General features: G+C 39.4%; 1 protein-coding gene across 1 annotated transcript; it reads left to right on the top strand.

The window, feature by feature from the left end:
• Positions 1–5,561: 5,561 nt before the first annotated feature.
• Positions 5,562–16,220, top strand: tmlhe (trimethyllysine hydroxylase, epsilon). The gene is made up of 7 exons (XM_079356497.1): positions 5,562–5,957; positions 6,043–6,219; positions 11,948–12,227; positions 12,359–12,478; positions 12,863–13,099; positions 14,201–14,339; positions 14,456–16,220. Exons 1-7 carry the CDS (start codon positions 5,819–5,821, stop codon positions 14,585–14,587), a joined length of 1,224 nt encoding a protein of 407 aa, XP_079212623.1. The 5' UTR covers positions 5,562–5,818; the 3' UTR covers positions 14,588–16,220.
• The last annotated feature ends 375 nt before the right edge of the window (positions 16,221–16,595 follow it).

The raw sequence follows: 16,595 nt of genomic DNA on the forward strand, positions 1-16,595 counted from the left end.
ACAGAGAGATGGAGCAATCCTCAGGTATCAAAAAAGATAGATAGATAGATAGATAGATAGATAGATACTTTATTGATCCCGAGGGAAATTCAAGACATCCAGTAGCAGTATACAAGACAAGCAGGACGTAAGACATTAGTTACAATACACACACACTGTTCCCCTCCCCTCTGTATACAATAATCCCCAAACAAGATTTAGAAGCCTCTATGTGACTAAAGAGTAAACATAAGTACAGAATAAAAGCTGTGCAGTTAACATTAACTTAACATTAGCATTAACAAAAAAAAAGATATTCTTGAAACTGCTAAGAAGTATTATATTAATACTAGTATACTAATATTAGCATTAGCCATTTTAGTTCAAACTGGTCATAATTGAAATAAATAATGAACACGACTCTGCCCGATGCAGCAGCGTTTAGCTTTTTTTAAAATTGCTCATTATGTCTAATGCCGCTCTGTGATGTTTGGATGTACTTATTGTAATTTGAATTAGTGATTTTGAACTTATTTTAATAAATAATAAGTAAAATAGTACAATGAAGTTAGAACTATGCTCTTTCCTCATACAGAAAACTGTAAAACACAATCAGATAGTGGTTAAAATGATGACTGAAGGATATTGCATCTTTGGTGCCGTTTGCATGCTTTGTCGTGTTTTGTGTAGTAGGACAGCTGGAAATAGGCAGGTATTTTTGAGTAAAGTAAATGGATACAGTTGAACGGTTATCTAAAAGGCTAATTTCCAGAAGGGACTCCAGAGGGAGCCAGTTTGCAGGATTATTTCACTCACTCCACCACTGACCTTCTACCATCATACTAAATCAGTGACCTTGCCCAAATACATTGACAGTTAGTTAGTTGATAATAAATTATTTTTTCCCATTTTTAAAGAATTTTATTTAGCAATTTTATTGCTATCTTTTTTAATAGGACTAAAAAAGAGTCTCAACCATCAGTGATTTAGAAGTTTTTAGGGGTGTTTTAAATCTCAGTACCTCTGAAATATCAGGGGCAAATGCCCAACCATCATTTTGAAATTGTTTCTTAGATAGATAGATAGATAGATAGATAGATAGATAGATAGATAGATAGATAGATAGATAGATACTTTATTGATCCCGAGGGAAATTCAAGGCATCCAGTAGCAGTATACAGACAGACAGGACACAAGACATTGGGTACAATACACACCCGCTGTCCCCCCTCCCCTCTGTATACAATAATCCCCATACAAGATTTAGCACCCTCTATGTGACTAAGAGTAAACATAATTACAGGTTAAGTCTGTGCAGTTAGCATTAGCATTGGACTTAAACTTATATAGCATAACGTACATAACCTGTGAAGGAGAGAAAAACGTGCTGATCAAAAGAGACCTGTAAACAGTTAAAGAGCCTTAGAACAAAAAGTGCTGACCTTCTAGAAACAAGTGCTTGTGCATGTACAGAGGTAGTGCCAGAGGTGTGAGCACAGTCATGAAACAGTCAATGCAGAGAGTTAGGGATGCAGATTGGGCCATTAAAATGCTCAGCAACATAAAGGAGCGGTGATTAGCATTAAGTGTCCAAAACAATAAGATGAAACCAGGAGTGATTAGGGTGAATGTCATTAAAGTACCCAACTATTGATGAGCAGATTAGCATGAAATGTCAAAGACAATAGAGTGAAACGTGACCTAGTTAGGGTGATCATGTCAACCCTTACAAATGTAGCACAACAGTACAGTAGGATGAAACCAGACATGAATAGGGTGATTATCATTAAAGTGACCAGTACTCAGTAAGGTGACTATCAGCATTAAAGTGTCCAACTGGAGGCTGACTCTGAGGTCAGCAGTATGAGGAGTGAGAAAAAAGTGAAAAATGAGTCCAGGATTCACCGTGTGCTTCTTCCCTGCCGTGACAGTGAAGTGTTATACAGTTTTATGGCCAGGGGGACAAAAGTGAGTCTGTCCGTGGAGCACGACTGTAACAGCAGTCTGTCACTGAACATGCTCCTCTGCCCGGTGAAGGTGCTGTGCAGGGGGTGGTATGTGTTGTCCATGATGGAGAGTAGTTTGTCCAGAGTCCTCCTCTCAGACGGCTCTGTCCCTTCCTGCAGGTGGTGTCCATGTTAGGCGACCAGTACAGCTTGTCATCCAGTTGCAGCCCCAGATACCCGTAGGTCCTGGCCACCTCCACGTCAACAACCCCCCCCCCCCCCCCCCCCCCCGTGAAGAAGTGGCTCCCACAGCTCAGCAGAGCAGGCCTTTAGCATCCTGAGACACACCTTGTCCGGGCCTGCTGCCTTCCTGGGGCGGAGTCTTTTCAGCTCCTTGCTCACCTGGTCCTGGGGTGAATTGTCTCTGGAGATTGTGTTTGTCCTGGTGGAGGTGTTGGGGGGAGTGAGAGGGAGGGAGGGGGTGTGTAGAGGGGTGCTGGGGGGGCAGGCTCTGGCTGCAGCGAGGGGGCAGTCAAACCTGTTAAAAAACAAGTTGAGCTAACTTCTGGCACCGCTGTGGGAGGCAAAAAAGATTAACGATGCAATAAACTATATGATAATGATCAAGACGTGCAAAATGTTGAGGCCATATTTAATTTTTCTAAAAGAAATGCCTTTCTGGTGTTAAAACACACGTTACTCAGTATAACTGTAGTTAAAAAAAATCTAATTTGAAATAAATATATTTCTTGCTATTCAGTAAAATAACTGTTTCAGTGGAGTATTAAACACTTCAACATAACTAAATTACACAATCTCTTTCGGAGCGGAGCACCTTGAAAGTCCACAATCACCTATTAAACCTATGATCATTAACGGCCACTGATGAAGAGCCATGAAGAGGCCGGGAGCCACAGGTCGAGTATCACAGCACTGATATACATATGTCTTCTTAAAACATTGTTGATTATGTTATGAAAGTCACCTGGTCAAAAAATTATTCATATTAAACATCTTGTCTAATACTTGCATTAAGAGAGAGGGAGGCTGTGTTTGTTGGAGAGACTGAATGTCCTCACCTATCGCCTGGCTATGATTCATGAACTCAATTCAAATGCTGAGGGCTCTTTAGTACATTGATATTTTTAAAAGCAGACATTAAAACAGAGTTATGTCTTAATGTAGTTATGTGTGATATCGGGTCATTAGCTATAGCCAACACAGAAAGAGTCTCTGAGCAGAGAACATTATTTCACACTTTCCCCTGATTTACTCTCTAGATGCTCTCACCATCATCATATCTCCTATCACACCTACTTACTCCTCTTCTGTCCACTTGTTGCTTTACAGTTCCAGAGTTTCCTGCATTGTGTTCTCAGTAACAGTGTGAAACAAAGATCAAGCATTTTGTCTTGAAACGGGAAAAGAGTTCAGGTGCTACTCACTGAAAACGGCTTATACCATATATTATTTGAAATAATTTGTGGTTTCAAAGTCATTGCTTCTTCAGTTATTATCAAACCTTCTTTCTGTTACCATTTATCAAACTATCTTGTGTAAAATAGGCCTGTACTGTACATAGAGCTAATACTCTCTCCAGCCACTAGGTGGCAGTCTAAGTATTACCATATCATAATATGTTGATCTGTTGTGGGTGAGGCTGTCACAAAAAAATACAATTTGGAGCAGATAGAAACCTACTGCTGGTGCTGCTTCAGATTGTATTTTGGACAGTGCAGTAACCATAAGGACATAAGAACCATCATGCAACTTCCCAGCCCGCTCCAGATCCTTCACAAATGAAATGAAAATTCATCAAATGAGCTTAACTTTTGTGCACATCAAGCTAGCTGCTATGACAGTATACAGGAAATTTAAATCTAATCCCAACATCACAGTGAGGATCAAAAACATTCAAATAAAAATATGATGATAAATGGATGGATATAGATGGAAAAAAAAGTTATATAGGGAACACAATGGACACCCACATCTCGCACTGGGAACTGCATAAAAGGGAAGATGGAGGACACAAATATGAACATTCATAAGGTGAAAAAAAAACAAATGAAGAAAGGGCTGCAAACTAGCACAAGCAGGCTGTATCATGAAGTCCAAAAGTGATCTCAACCAAACATTCAACAGACTATTGCCAGGTAATTAAACCTTTTTATAACATCAAACAATAAAAAGATAAAGCTGCATGTCGGCCCTGTTACAGGAAGAATAAATAATGTAAACATAAAACACTGAGGTTCAGCAGAACCTTGATCTAAAATGATCATGCAGTTAAATCAACACCTTTGTAGATTAATTAAACACACATTGAACATTCTAAACATGTTAAATAATGGATTTATGCAGGGTTTTTGTGACAAAACAGCATCAGTTGAGAGGTGGCATTCGTAGCTAACCTAGAAACTGAGCAGCATATACAGTACCTACTTGTCCACATTAGTATCAGGTAGGGTCAGTGACAGCTCAAATGCACAATGCATTCTGCGCTTCTAGATATTAAGGGAAGGGGAATTATACTGGATGTCTCATTTGCAGGATTTATGGGGGCATTGAAATACATCTTAAACCTAACAACTGAGAACAAACTCTAAACAGGTACCTACTGAGAGGATTGCACAACACATATTCAGCACTCCACTCTGTGGATATGTTCTGTTATTTACAAATCATCAGAATCAAAAATAGTTTGTCAATCCCAAGGGGAAATTCAGTTGTTACCATTAAATACAATATAGCAGTTTACAGAAGATAATTTATCCTGAAGCAACTGAGCTTCATACTAGTTTGACATGGTTAGAAAAAATATGCTAAATTTAATTGAGCTGCACTTAATGTTCATTACATTTGAGATGTCATACAGACAAGATGTATATTATGAAATCAACCAATAATTATTTAGACTGAAATACGAGAGTAGACAGATGAGTCGCTTTGTTTGGACTAAATGGACACGAGGAGATGATAAATTGACCAAGCAAACAGTTGTCATGAAAACAACAAAGTGAGATAATTAGCATAGCCAAAATACAGAGGCTTGAGGCACAATGATTAAGGATGAAATCTTTGTTAGACTCCACAAGCTTGTGTAGGTAGAAAATGAAAGAAGGACATAGCCTTAAAACATTAAGGAAGAATAGCAAACTACACGTTCACTGTGTGCTGGGACACGTTCACTGGGACTTATAGGAGGAAATAAAGGAACCTATTGCACTATGGAAAACCTCCTTGGGAATGCATCCTGTGAAAAATACTGCGATCTTATGAATCACTAATTTACATGTTTATAAAAATCGGTTTAGCTTTTTATTATTATTATTAAGAAAATCAATTAAAAAAAAAAAGTACCATTACCAAAATGTTTGAAAAGCTGAATTCCTGTTGAGTTGCAAAGGGCCAATCACTTTTAAAAAGGAGATCATGGATCACTCTGTTTGACAGACTCTTAATGAAATATTATGTCCATTCTGTCGCGAATTGTAAACAGGGAACAGGACCGAAATGCAGTATAACAAAAGATATATGTTCGATAATGTCGCAGGTTATACCAAGCTGTTATTACAGGCCAGTCCAACAGGTAGCGGTAATACGCTTGCAAGCCGCTCTTCCAACCGCAAATGAAAGTAATAGAAGAAAAAAGTACACTGGTTGCACCTCACGCTCTCTGTTATGGGTATTCATTAAAGGATTCACCCATGTAAAGGACTGGATTGTGTCTAATATTTAATCCTTAGAGGTTACATTTGGGTAAAATTGGGCGTGCAGCTGGAAAAAGATTGCGGAACTTTTGATTGAGTTATGACTCCCAAGTGAATCATCGAGGAGAAGAGGATTCTATTCTTTTTGTCCCTTTAGATTTAAATTGTGTTCACGGCGGGATGTTTGGAACAGTACACCAGAGATTGAGAGCTGCTCTGAAACAGAGTCAAGTGCTTTGTGGAAGCTGGAGACAAATCACGCAGACACGAGCGTGTGCCGCGCGCTCAGCAACTGTTCAATTACGCGAAGACCATCTTGGTGAGTTTTAGTCCATTCAGTTCCACTTTTACGCATTTGTTGACGTTAAGCTCCTCATTAACCCCCCTGCCTATTCAATCACCAGAGCTCAACAACGGAGGGACATGGATGCATTTAAACTACGTGTGGCTGCGGGATCACTGCCGCTCTGAGACTTCATACAACTCCAAGACTAACCAGAGAAACCTGGACACTGCCAGCATAGATCTGAATATCCGTCCCGACAAGACAAGTGTGGAGAATGGTCATCTCATCCTCACATGTAAGTCATATGTAAAGTTCTATCAAAGTGTGTTTAAATAAAATGTTTTTTTAAAGGTGATCTGGGGTCTCTTAGGCTATGTCTTACTGTCTGCATGTATGCAATTATGAATATTAATATTAACACACACACACATCATCTGATATATACACACACACACACACACATATATAGGCCATATATATATATATCCAGATGTGTTTTATCAAAATCCCAGGATGCACAGAAAACTCTGAGGTTGAGTTTGGTCATCCTCTGCCGCTCTGTAGAGGGACAGGTTAGTGTGTTGTATTTTTATCCTGAGGTGTGTATTATATTGGACTAAAACGGTCTACACATTAAACTGACCTGCATTAACAGCACATAAATGCACCTCTGACACACAACTTTGATTCGACTGAAAACTTATGTTTGTCACTTTTTTTGGTTATAACTAGTTTTTTAGTATACAAGTATTCAATATCATTAGTCAGAACCCTTTAAGAAGATGTATCACCTTTTGGTAAATTCAAAGGAAATGTATCGGAGAGATTATATGCGCTATGTTAGATGTCAATTATGACATCCAGTGCTATTTACAGAATGTCTTTATCAGAAGACTGTTTTTAAACATCTACAAATATTTTGGTGAGCAGGTGAAAGTTTGAGAACAACAGCGCACATGATTAAACAGGGCTTTTACAATATGTTAGCAGGTTACATGAGGACCTCTCCATAGGCGAGGATAATTTGGACTTTAATCTTAGCGGTGATAAAGTTTTATGTGAGAAGATGACCACAGTTTAGTGGGTGTGTTTAGATAATGGAAGAAGACTGCTTGTCTGTGGCTGCATTAGAGCTGAGAAAAAAATGACAGGCCCTTTCTTTCACATGAACACAATGCTGATAAGTAACAAAGAATCTCCCTGAAAAGATAAAGTCCCACACATGCTTTTGCTCAGCATCAACATTTTATTAGAAACAAAACCCACAACCTTTTGGTCCCTTTGGACCTTTGTCAAGTGTTCTCTTTAACTGTTTCAACAACCATGATCTGAAGTAGACAAGTCCCCACCTACAATGTGTGTGCCCTGGTGTGGGAGAGCTGACGGACACCGACACAAACATTCTTGGTGTTCATGGGTTTCTTTTAATGACGGCAGTCCTGTTTTATCGGAAAGGTATTCTTAAATGACTCTAGTTGTGATCTGGCGCTATGTAGAACATTTAAAGAAATAAAATTAACTTAGCAACTTAGGGTGCAGTGGTTAGTGTGCCACCCCATGTGTGGAGGCTGTTGTCCTCCAAGTGGTTGACCTGGGTTTGAATCTGACCTGTGGGGGGCAGGCAGGGTGACCCACTAATATAATGGTAGGGTAAACACTGCATGTACATGATCAAATGATCCTTGATGATATCCTATTTTGGCGAAACATCACATCATCTAAAACAAAGACAGTAATGTACATTAAGAGCTCTATACTGAGTATGTGCTAATAATTAAGAGAATATTCTACTTTATCCAAATGCCCCACACCTATGCTACACAGGTGTGGAGCATTTTCTATTTAAGATCATGATAGGAATCCTACTTCATGTGCATGTTAGTTAGTTAGTGAGTTAGTTAGTTTCATTTATTGTCCACGTTGTGGAAATGTGTCTTTAGTCTCATTAACCCCCCCCCCTCCAAAAAAAACAAACAAAAAAACCCCAACAACAAACAGAACACCAATAACAACAACAGCACTTACACACAGACATCTTTGGGGCAAAAGGCAGGACAGCAATGACAGCTACAATACAAAACATCATCGGGACATGGTGTTCAGTGCCCCACTTGCATTGGGAATAAAGGAATTTTTGAAAATATTGTGATTTGCCCATGGCACTTATGTGCTAGTTGTATGTGCAAACATCCTTTAAAACAATTAAGTATCCCCCAAAATTGACTTATCTTGTCTTTTTCTAAACAGTAGCCTATACTTCAACTCTTTAATACTATAAGAGATGTCTGCCAGTAAAGATTTCAGGTCGTGGCTATTTATGCATCTTTGGTCGCAAAAACAAGCATCCCTGTGCTAGTCTCACCTTCGTAAAAGCTAGCAAAATTTTAGCATTCAGTGTTTCCCTTTCCATATTTTTATGGGTGGATCATCACAAATGTATGGTAATCTAAGAATGCAAAAAAAATAATAGCTGTTTCCTCCTAAAAACAAGTGTTTCTAACACTTACCTGCAGAAAAAGTTCATCAGGAAGGAGCTGCTAGTCAAGAGTTTATCATGTGATTGGTGTGTGTACTGTAGGAGTGTACTGAGCCAGGCACGACAAAAGAAGCAACAACATTACATCCATTAGTTTAGAGCTGTTATATACTTGCAGTAATGATAAACTAGGCCAAACTACATCAGGGTTTTCAGAATCAGTTTTGGAAAGAGCCAAAATTCCTCCATAACATCTTCCACTGCTGTTTTTAACCCTCATCTTCTGCCTAATAACCCGCAAGAGGCAAACCTCGAACCAGTGCCTCACTGAGCTGTTCCCTGGAGAGGCCTGAGGAGGCAGAGTTGAAAGTAATTCAACCAGCAACTGCCTCCCATTACTTATGTCTCCATTACTTTAGCAGGCTGCTCCTGCACACACAGAGGGATAAAAGGCCATGTGGGATTTAGTATCCTGTTGGAGTCAGAGAAATAAATGGGTGCACAGCAGCAGCAGCAGCCAGTTGTGTACCTGTTTTGTTTTTTACACGCGTTTCCTTTTCACATCTACACAACGCGTTCCGCCTTATGACATAGAAAGTATAAATAAAGGATGTAGCCATCGAGATGTTACCCATTTGTATCTTGAATACCTTTTTAAACATCAGTTTTAGCATTTTGCCCATCCCCATGATGGATTTCTGGGCTAAAAGTGAACATACTTGTGTGAGCAGCTGAAGCTGGAGAGGATTGAAAGCTGGCAAATGCATGTTATCAAAGCTTAGTGATTTGAGCCAGTGGGTTAGCTGAAAAGCTAACCTGAGCTATTCATTTACATTTACCAAACAAAAATATTCAATTTGGGAAGACTATACCAGAGTTACTTATTTATTACACTAAAGAAATTACTTAAGCTTGTGTAATGTAGTTGAATGTTGCGTACTTGCCAGCGTCTCCATGTAAAGAGATAGTGGCAGAAATTAATGCTAGGCTATGTTGTTTAAAGCCAACAACAATCCTGAACCCAATGCACTTGCTGCCACAAATATATTTTGCAAAATGTTAAAAAAGAACTTGTACATTAAACTGCAAAGGAAGTCGTAGTATTTGACTGATACTTGCATGACAAACAGACACAGTTGAGAGGTTTAGCGACTTACAGTAGGTTCAAGGTTCTTTATTGTCAATTCCAAAATATCTCAGACATACAGTGAAATCGAAATTACGTTTCCCCCCTCCCCACGGTGCAATGTAGATAAAAAAAGGTACGGTAGATAAAATAAAACAAGGTAAAAAAGATAAATAATATTTACATTAATTAACCTAAATGTGCAAAAAGTGCAAAGTTAAATAAAATGGAGTATAAAACAAGATTATAAGAAAAGTGAAACTTGTGCATGCGTGCAATGTGCAATAAGTGACCAGGGTTCTGTTTCAATGTTCAAACAGGAGGAGGTTCCAATGTTCAGTGTTCATGGGGGCAGAGGGGAGGGAAGAGAGGGAAGAGAGGGGAGGGCGTTCAGCTTCCTGACAGCTTGGTGGAAGAAGCTGTTTCTCAGTCTGGTAGAGCCGGCCCGCAGGCTGCGGTACCGTCTCCCTGATGGCAGGAGGCTGAAGAGGCTGTGTGAGGGGTGGGTGGGGTCACTCACAATAGGTGGTGCTGCACAAAGAGCGAGCGTCCCTTGCCCGTAACTTCCATAGGCTGTATAAAACATGAAGGACGTTGTCTCAGGAAAGACTTCCATCGGTTTCTGAAGAACAATATCGGAAATGCTGTCTCAAACAAACTTGCAAGTTGTAACAGGGAAAGACGTGGAACTAAGGCAGGCCTTTAGCCTAATGACAAACAGCTAACATATACCTGTCTCTTAAACAAAACGGCCACACCCGAAATTATGCATTTTAAATGTGATTTGAATTGGGTTTCCTTGGCTTTTGTTTGCACTTCTGCATTAGCCTAATTTTTAACAATGGAGGTTGCCTGAATCATGCATGTTTTTGGGAGTAAATATAATTTAAATGGTTGTCATAACCAAATTGTTATCAATTACTGTTGTCATGAAATATTAATAAACTATAAAGACCGAAGTTTTTGTGTACCAGGCTGTGAACCTTTTTACAGCTTGTTGAGTTTGGCATATTGATATGGGACCTGATAGGACATTATTCTTTTAACCAGCCTCAAATGGCCACTTCAGGAAGTTGGTTTAATATTTTGTCTTGACCTGTGTTCCCTAATCTTTTATCAAGCAGCACCCAGATCAAAAAGCGACATGTGGCCTGCCACTTAGTAAGCAGCAACATGTGCCGTAAGTCAGCGGCTTGTGGTGTAAATTCAGTAACTCGTGCCATTGACTTGCCACTAGGAGGCAAACGCCTGTCGTCTTCTGGGCTTCTGGGTCTTCTGTTGCCCCCTAGTGGCACACCATAGGCAATTTACTGTATAAACATACAGTAAATGACAAAATATTGTTTCTCTATAGTGCCATGCTACATGCCTCTTTTTCATCTCACCATGGCTCATTTTATTTCTCTGGTCAGGTCTCGCATAAGAAAGATAATTAAACAGTTTAAAATATCAGTTTATCAAATAAGGAGCTTCACACTGATTCAGGAGTTTTTAATACAACAGCAGTGTCAGCGCCTGGCAGCTTGGAGACTTTGGGCTTTCGCTTTGTGTGTGTGTGGGCGTCTGTTTACACTACTCAGAGACGGACTGCTGCCTCTCTGTGGGCTTCTTGAGCTTTGATTGGATGCTGGATTGTTATGGTGTATTCATAAGTGCACAAGAGTGGCTCTGAAGCTTACATAAACTGACAAATAGGCACCCGTCAGCCCCGAGACATTTGATGATGCACGCTCGCCTGTGGGCAGAATTTCACTGGCACTTTGTCTGTGGTTCATACTCAAGGTCAGCTGAGTGAGGTTGAACACCGGCCCTCTCTAGCTTGGTTTGATAAATGCTCAATGTCAGTGATGCAGAAGGAAGCTGCAGGCCAATATTAAACTTCAGTTTCCCTGACTGTCCCTGACTTGCATTTTGTTTGTTGCCTTCAAGTTCTCATCAAGCACAGAACCACCATCAGTCACTGTTAACCCACTCTGCCCAGCAACAAGACTTGCTATTCCTGTACAATAATTTGTCATGTCCATTGGGGCTGGACAATTTATCGAAAATGACATTCAGAACCTATAATCTGTTATCATGTCAATTTTTTGGATTATTTTTAGGGCATTCCAATATGAGACATGGAAACATGTCGTATGGACACAATTATTCTGTAGTGAAGAAAAAAAAGAAGTCAAATGTGAACACTTAGAAAAAACATTTTTAAAGAAATGTGAGTTATTTTCTATTGTTTTAGGGAAATCCATTTCTACTTTAAAACTACAATGCGTATTTTTTCATTTCAAGCGATGCTTTTCAAACAATATCCCAGCTATATTATGATAGAGACCATGTCATACATTCATACGACAGTCAAACCATGCATAGCATTTGATGTGTTGTTTTTTATGGAGCTATTTTTTTTCCATTTCTGTGTCCCAGGGCCTGATGGTCATGTGACAAAGTACAGCTTGAGCTGGCTCGCTGAGAACAGCTATGAGGCAAAGAAGAAGAAGTCTGTCCAGCCTCGCATCCTATGGAATGCAGACATCTATGATAAAGCAAATGTACCTGCTGCCAAGTGGGACAAGATCATGAGCTGCGATGACGAATTGAAGATGTTTCTCCAAAACTATCTTCTGTATGGGTTCGCTTTTGTAGAAGGTGTCCCACCTACAATTGAAGCCACAGAGGCTGTTACCAAGAGGGTTAGCATTATCAGGTACTAAGTGGTTATTTTTGGCCAATACTCCCATGAAACCTTTCTGCATCAGCTATTTATATTTACTGTACATGCATACAGTATTTATTATGTCCACCATTTCCTAATCTCCTTGTGTTCCTGTTCACAAGGGAGACTACATACGGAGGAATGTGGAGTTTCACTGCTGATTTTTCCAGAGGAGACACCGCCTACAGCACTCTGGCCTTGGACCGCCATACTGACACCTCATATTTTCATGAGCCATGTGGGTAGGTGCAGGAGAGATTGACTGCATTATGTTAGTAAAGCCTTTTTAAGATAACTTCTACAGGGGATGCCAATAGCCTAGCAGTTACTGTATGTAGCGTGCCGTGCCCCATGTACGAAGGCTATCATCACCATCCCCCTCTGCCTTTTGCTGCATGCCATCCCCCTCTCCCTCCTTTAAACATTTTCTATCCCTCTTTACAACTGTCCTATCCAATAAAGGTTAAAATTCCACACGAAATAACTATAAAAAACTATAAAACCTTGACAAACCTTTGATAAAACCCAATGAAAAAAAATTTTTAAAGTTTTTTTTTATTATTTATTTGAAAACGATCATGTAAAAGATTTACACATGTAATTTGATTCTATTATTGTTGCTTCAGAATCCAGGTTTTCCACTGTATCAAACATGCAGCGACAGGGGGAAGGACCCTCCTTGTTGATGGGTTTCATGCTGCTGAAAGATTACGGCAGAGGTCTCCAGAAAACTTTGAGCTGCTCTCAAAGTTGCCCATCCCCCATGAGTACGTGGAACAAACCGGCAGCCATAAAAACCACATGATTGGAATTGGCCCTTTGCTAAACGTCTATCCATGGAACAATGAATTGTACCTGGTCAGGTATGACACACATAAATGTTGTTTTCTATAGATTTGTGTGTAGTAGAGAATTATCAGATTTTGCATTCACTGAGTGTTTCCTTTAATTTGCATGTTATTGTCTCCTTAGTTAGATATGATTTTCAGTTTTACATTTTTACACTTCTAAATGAAATGATTCCCTTTTTGTGGATTCCATCCAGCATATTCGCATGACAATCACTTTCCTGATGTAACGCTTAGAGTGAAGAACTCAAATGTGGTCTTATTGTAGTGCTTATCCAGGTCTTTCTTAGGTATACATGAAAGGAATTGAACAATTACTATTGTTTCACAGTTTCTCACTTTAGCGGCAAACTCAGGACTTGGAGAGAATATCCAGAGGAACACTGAAGACTATTTGAAGCTTAAACAACAATCTGCTATGACCCAAATGCTACTAACTACAGCTACTAATACATTAACTTGGAAAAAAAAGTGGATTATTGCATTTAAATGTAATAATGGGCAGAATGCTAAAGTTTACATCCAACCAATTACTAGCATACATGACTGTTAGCAAGCTAAATTAACTTTAAACTAGCTAGCATTACTATAAACTTTTTAGTTGTGCCTTTAAATTGCAACATTCTTAAACAGTAATGTTAGCTAGGAATTGGTTGAATGCTATCATTAGTATTTTTTTTCTAAAAGTAATTATTGGGTTTGTGGAATATGCTTTGACTTTAAAATACAATGGTCCTGGTATTCACTGTCTGCTGTCTTACTGGTTGCTAATAATTTCATTAGTGAAACTAGAAATACAAAAATTGCCTGGAACACAGCAGTACAATCCTATACTGAAAATATGGTCAGTTCACTTTATGGTACAAAGTCATTGTTATCTGACATTTGAAATGTCATGTTCTTGGCTACGGATAACTCAAAATGTGTTTTGTGGCTTTAAAAAGGCAAGCTATACAAGCTATATATGTATATTTTTTAAACTCATACGAGTGAAATCATTTTTTAAATAGAATTATTTGTTAATTATTGTCTGTGTTTTTAAAATGATAAATCAAATACTGTGTAATAAAAATAGGAATGATGACATTTTTCATCTTGAACATTTCTTTACAACAGATACAACAACTCTGACCGATCAGCACTCAATACAATCCCTCATGACCTTGTTCAGAAATGGTATGTGGCTCACAGAGAGCTGACAACAGAGCTGAGGCAGCCAGAGAACGAGCTGTGGGTCAAACTGACTCCAGGAAAGGTAAGAGGAATACGAAATGCTCTTATAAATGTTTCATTCAACTACAGCTCAAAATAAAAGGCAACCAAGACTTACAAACGCAATCTGAGGATTTTACCCTCTCTTGTCTTCTTAAGGTCCTTTTCATAGACAACTGGCGCGTCATGCATGGGAGGGAGACTTTCACTGGCGTGAGGCAGCTCTGTGGATGCTACCTGACCAGAGACGACGTCCTCAGCGCTGCACGTGGCTTCGGTCTGCAGGCCTGATCTTAGACATGAAGAACCCTTCACCTCTGTGCCTTGTTTAACCTTCTGTGTAGTAATGAGAACACTGTGCCCTTCACTTCCATCAAATTTAAAGGGGCTATATGTAGCTTTCAAAAACACTGCGTTTATAGTGATACCGCATGGCAGCCAGACGAGCTACCTAATGCTCAAGTGATAGACATATAGCTACAAGTTACATATATGTGTAACTCTTCACACTTAAGTAAAATGTTTTTTATCACCCACTCATAAGCAAACGTTTAACTGATTTGAAAAAGTAGGTTTTCACTGTTTATCTGTGTTGCCTGTATAAAAAAGGAAATCTGGTCTGATTTCCACCAAAGATCCAGGAAGTGTAGTTTTACAACGTCCTCCTTACTCCGCTCCACTTACAGAAATCAACAGTACAAACTACAAACTCATCACACTCTCCCGGTCTTCACCTGCACAGCCAGCAACCGCCTTCCACACACTTAGGGCCTGATTTACTAAACGTCTGTGTGCATTAAAACGTGTGCAAACTTGATACCACCAGCAAAAAATGTTCTATCTGATCTACTAACAGTGTGCAGTGAAGATTGCGTCTTTCATATGAGCAAAAGAACTCTTATTGTCCAAATAGTACGTTTGCCTTAATGAATAGGCAACATGAGGCGTTTCTGCCCCAGCGTGCAAAATACTGGGAGGAGAAAATGTGAAGAAGTTAAGTTAGTACATGCATTGCGATTTACCAAGCCAGGCAAAAATTGCGGTGGTTGTGACGGTGTCTGAATTTAACACCTTTTGAAAGGAACGTGCTAATCCAAGAGCCTCAGTGTTACGCACTGCAGGCTGCAGTTAGGAGGAGACATAGGCACAATGAAAGACGTGTTAACATGTTTAAATGATGAAAAATAAATGTATGCATTTATTATTTATCTTGCTTCAATAATATTTTAAAAGAAACGCCATGATTAAACTATAACTGAACATTCGCAGCCTCCACATTGTAAAGAATTTCAACATTGACACTTATGTCGTCCTATTTCCCTCTTGCACTCCGGAGTGCTTCTCCCGAGTGCGCTCGTCTCTTCACTCGACATCCCTCTCATCTGCTGCTGCGCTGTGGGACGCTTGAATGGGGGCCTCACCACTGCTTGTAACCCCAACTTCAGTACCTGTTGCCATGGCATTTATGTCTGATCAGACAGCGCTGACCAGCTTCTGGTGCGCAACAATGGCATGAGTGGCACACACACTGACCAGTGCCACAGAGGACTCGCACCTCCTGCGCAATGTATGACAATACATTCAGTGTTTCAGGGGTGATGTTGATGCTGCACGAGCACGTATGACGAGCATGTGAGGGAGAGCGAGCATCAGTTTACTGACGGCCCTACGGTATTGCTACAAACACATCATTTTTGAAAGTTACATAGAGGACCTTTAAGCCTTATTCTTAAATTGCTACTTATGTTTTTAATCAGTCCGAGATCATTACGCCATAGAGGTTTAATTCCATTTGCACTAAAGTCTCATTTGTTTTTACAACATCTAACATGTCTGTTGAAGTTATGTATTTAATGCAACAGTGTTTATTTTCTGTGACTGTATCCTGATTTGCACTTCAAACTTTAAAATCATTAATTCATCAGATGTGTTGATCGTTTGTTGATTAGCATGTGGTCACATTCTTTCATTTTCCTTTTTTTCTATCAGTTCCAATACAGTAGATTTTAGTTGGCACAAGTATAACAGCGGTTGAATGTCAGCATAGTAACAGGCCTGTGCACCATTACATCGGCAGACTCCAGTGTGTAGGTCCAGTAAACATAAACGAACAAAGCAAGAGATAAAAAAAGAAAATAAAAACATTAGGCAATAAAATAAATGTATAAATAATGCTTGTCACAGCAGACACAAATCAAAGCGATTTATATATCTGAATAATGCTCACAAATCCCTTTGACAGGAGACTCAAACGTACTACGACTTCTTATCCTCAAACCTGTCCCAATGAGAATCTATT

Source organism: Symphodus melops, assembly GCF_947650265.1.
Source record: "Symphodus melops genome assembly, chromosome: 11".
In the NCBI taxonomy this organism is placed as follows: Eukaryota; Metazoa; Chordata; class Actinopteri; order Labriformes; family Labridae; genus Symphodus; species Symphodus melops.

Bases quoted from the DNA above. Each gene is read 5' to 3' on its own strand.
- tmlhe (XM_079356497.1), top strand. From the start codon at position 5,819: ATGTTTGGAACAGTACACCAGAGATTGAGAGCTGCTCTGAAACAGAGT. The intron at 5,958-6,042 runs GTGAGTTTTAGT...TTCAATCACCAG, and splicing joins ATTACGCGAAGACCATCTTG to AGCTCAACAACGGAGGGACA. The intron at 13,100-14,200 runs GTATGACACACA...TCTTTACAACAG, and splicing joins AATGAATTGTACCTGGTCAG to ATACAACAACTCTGACCGAT.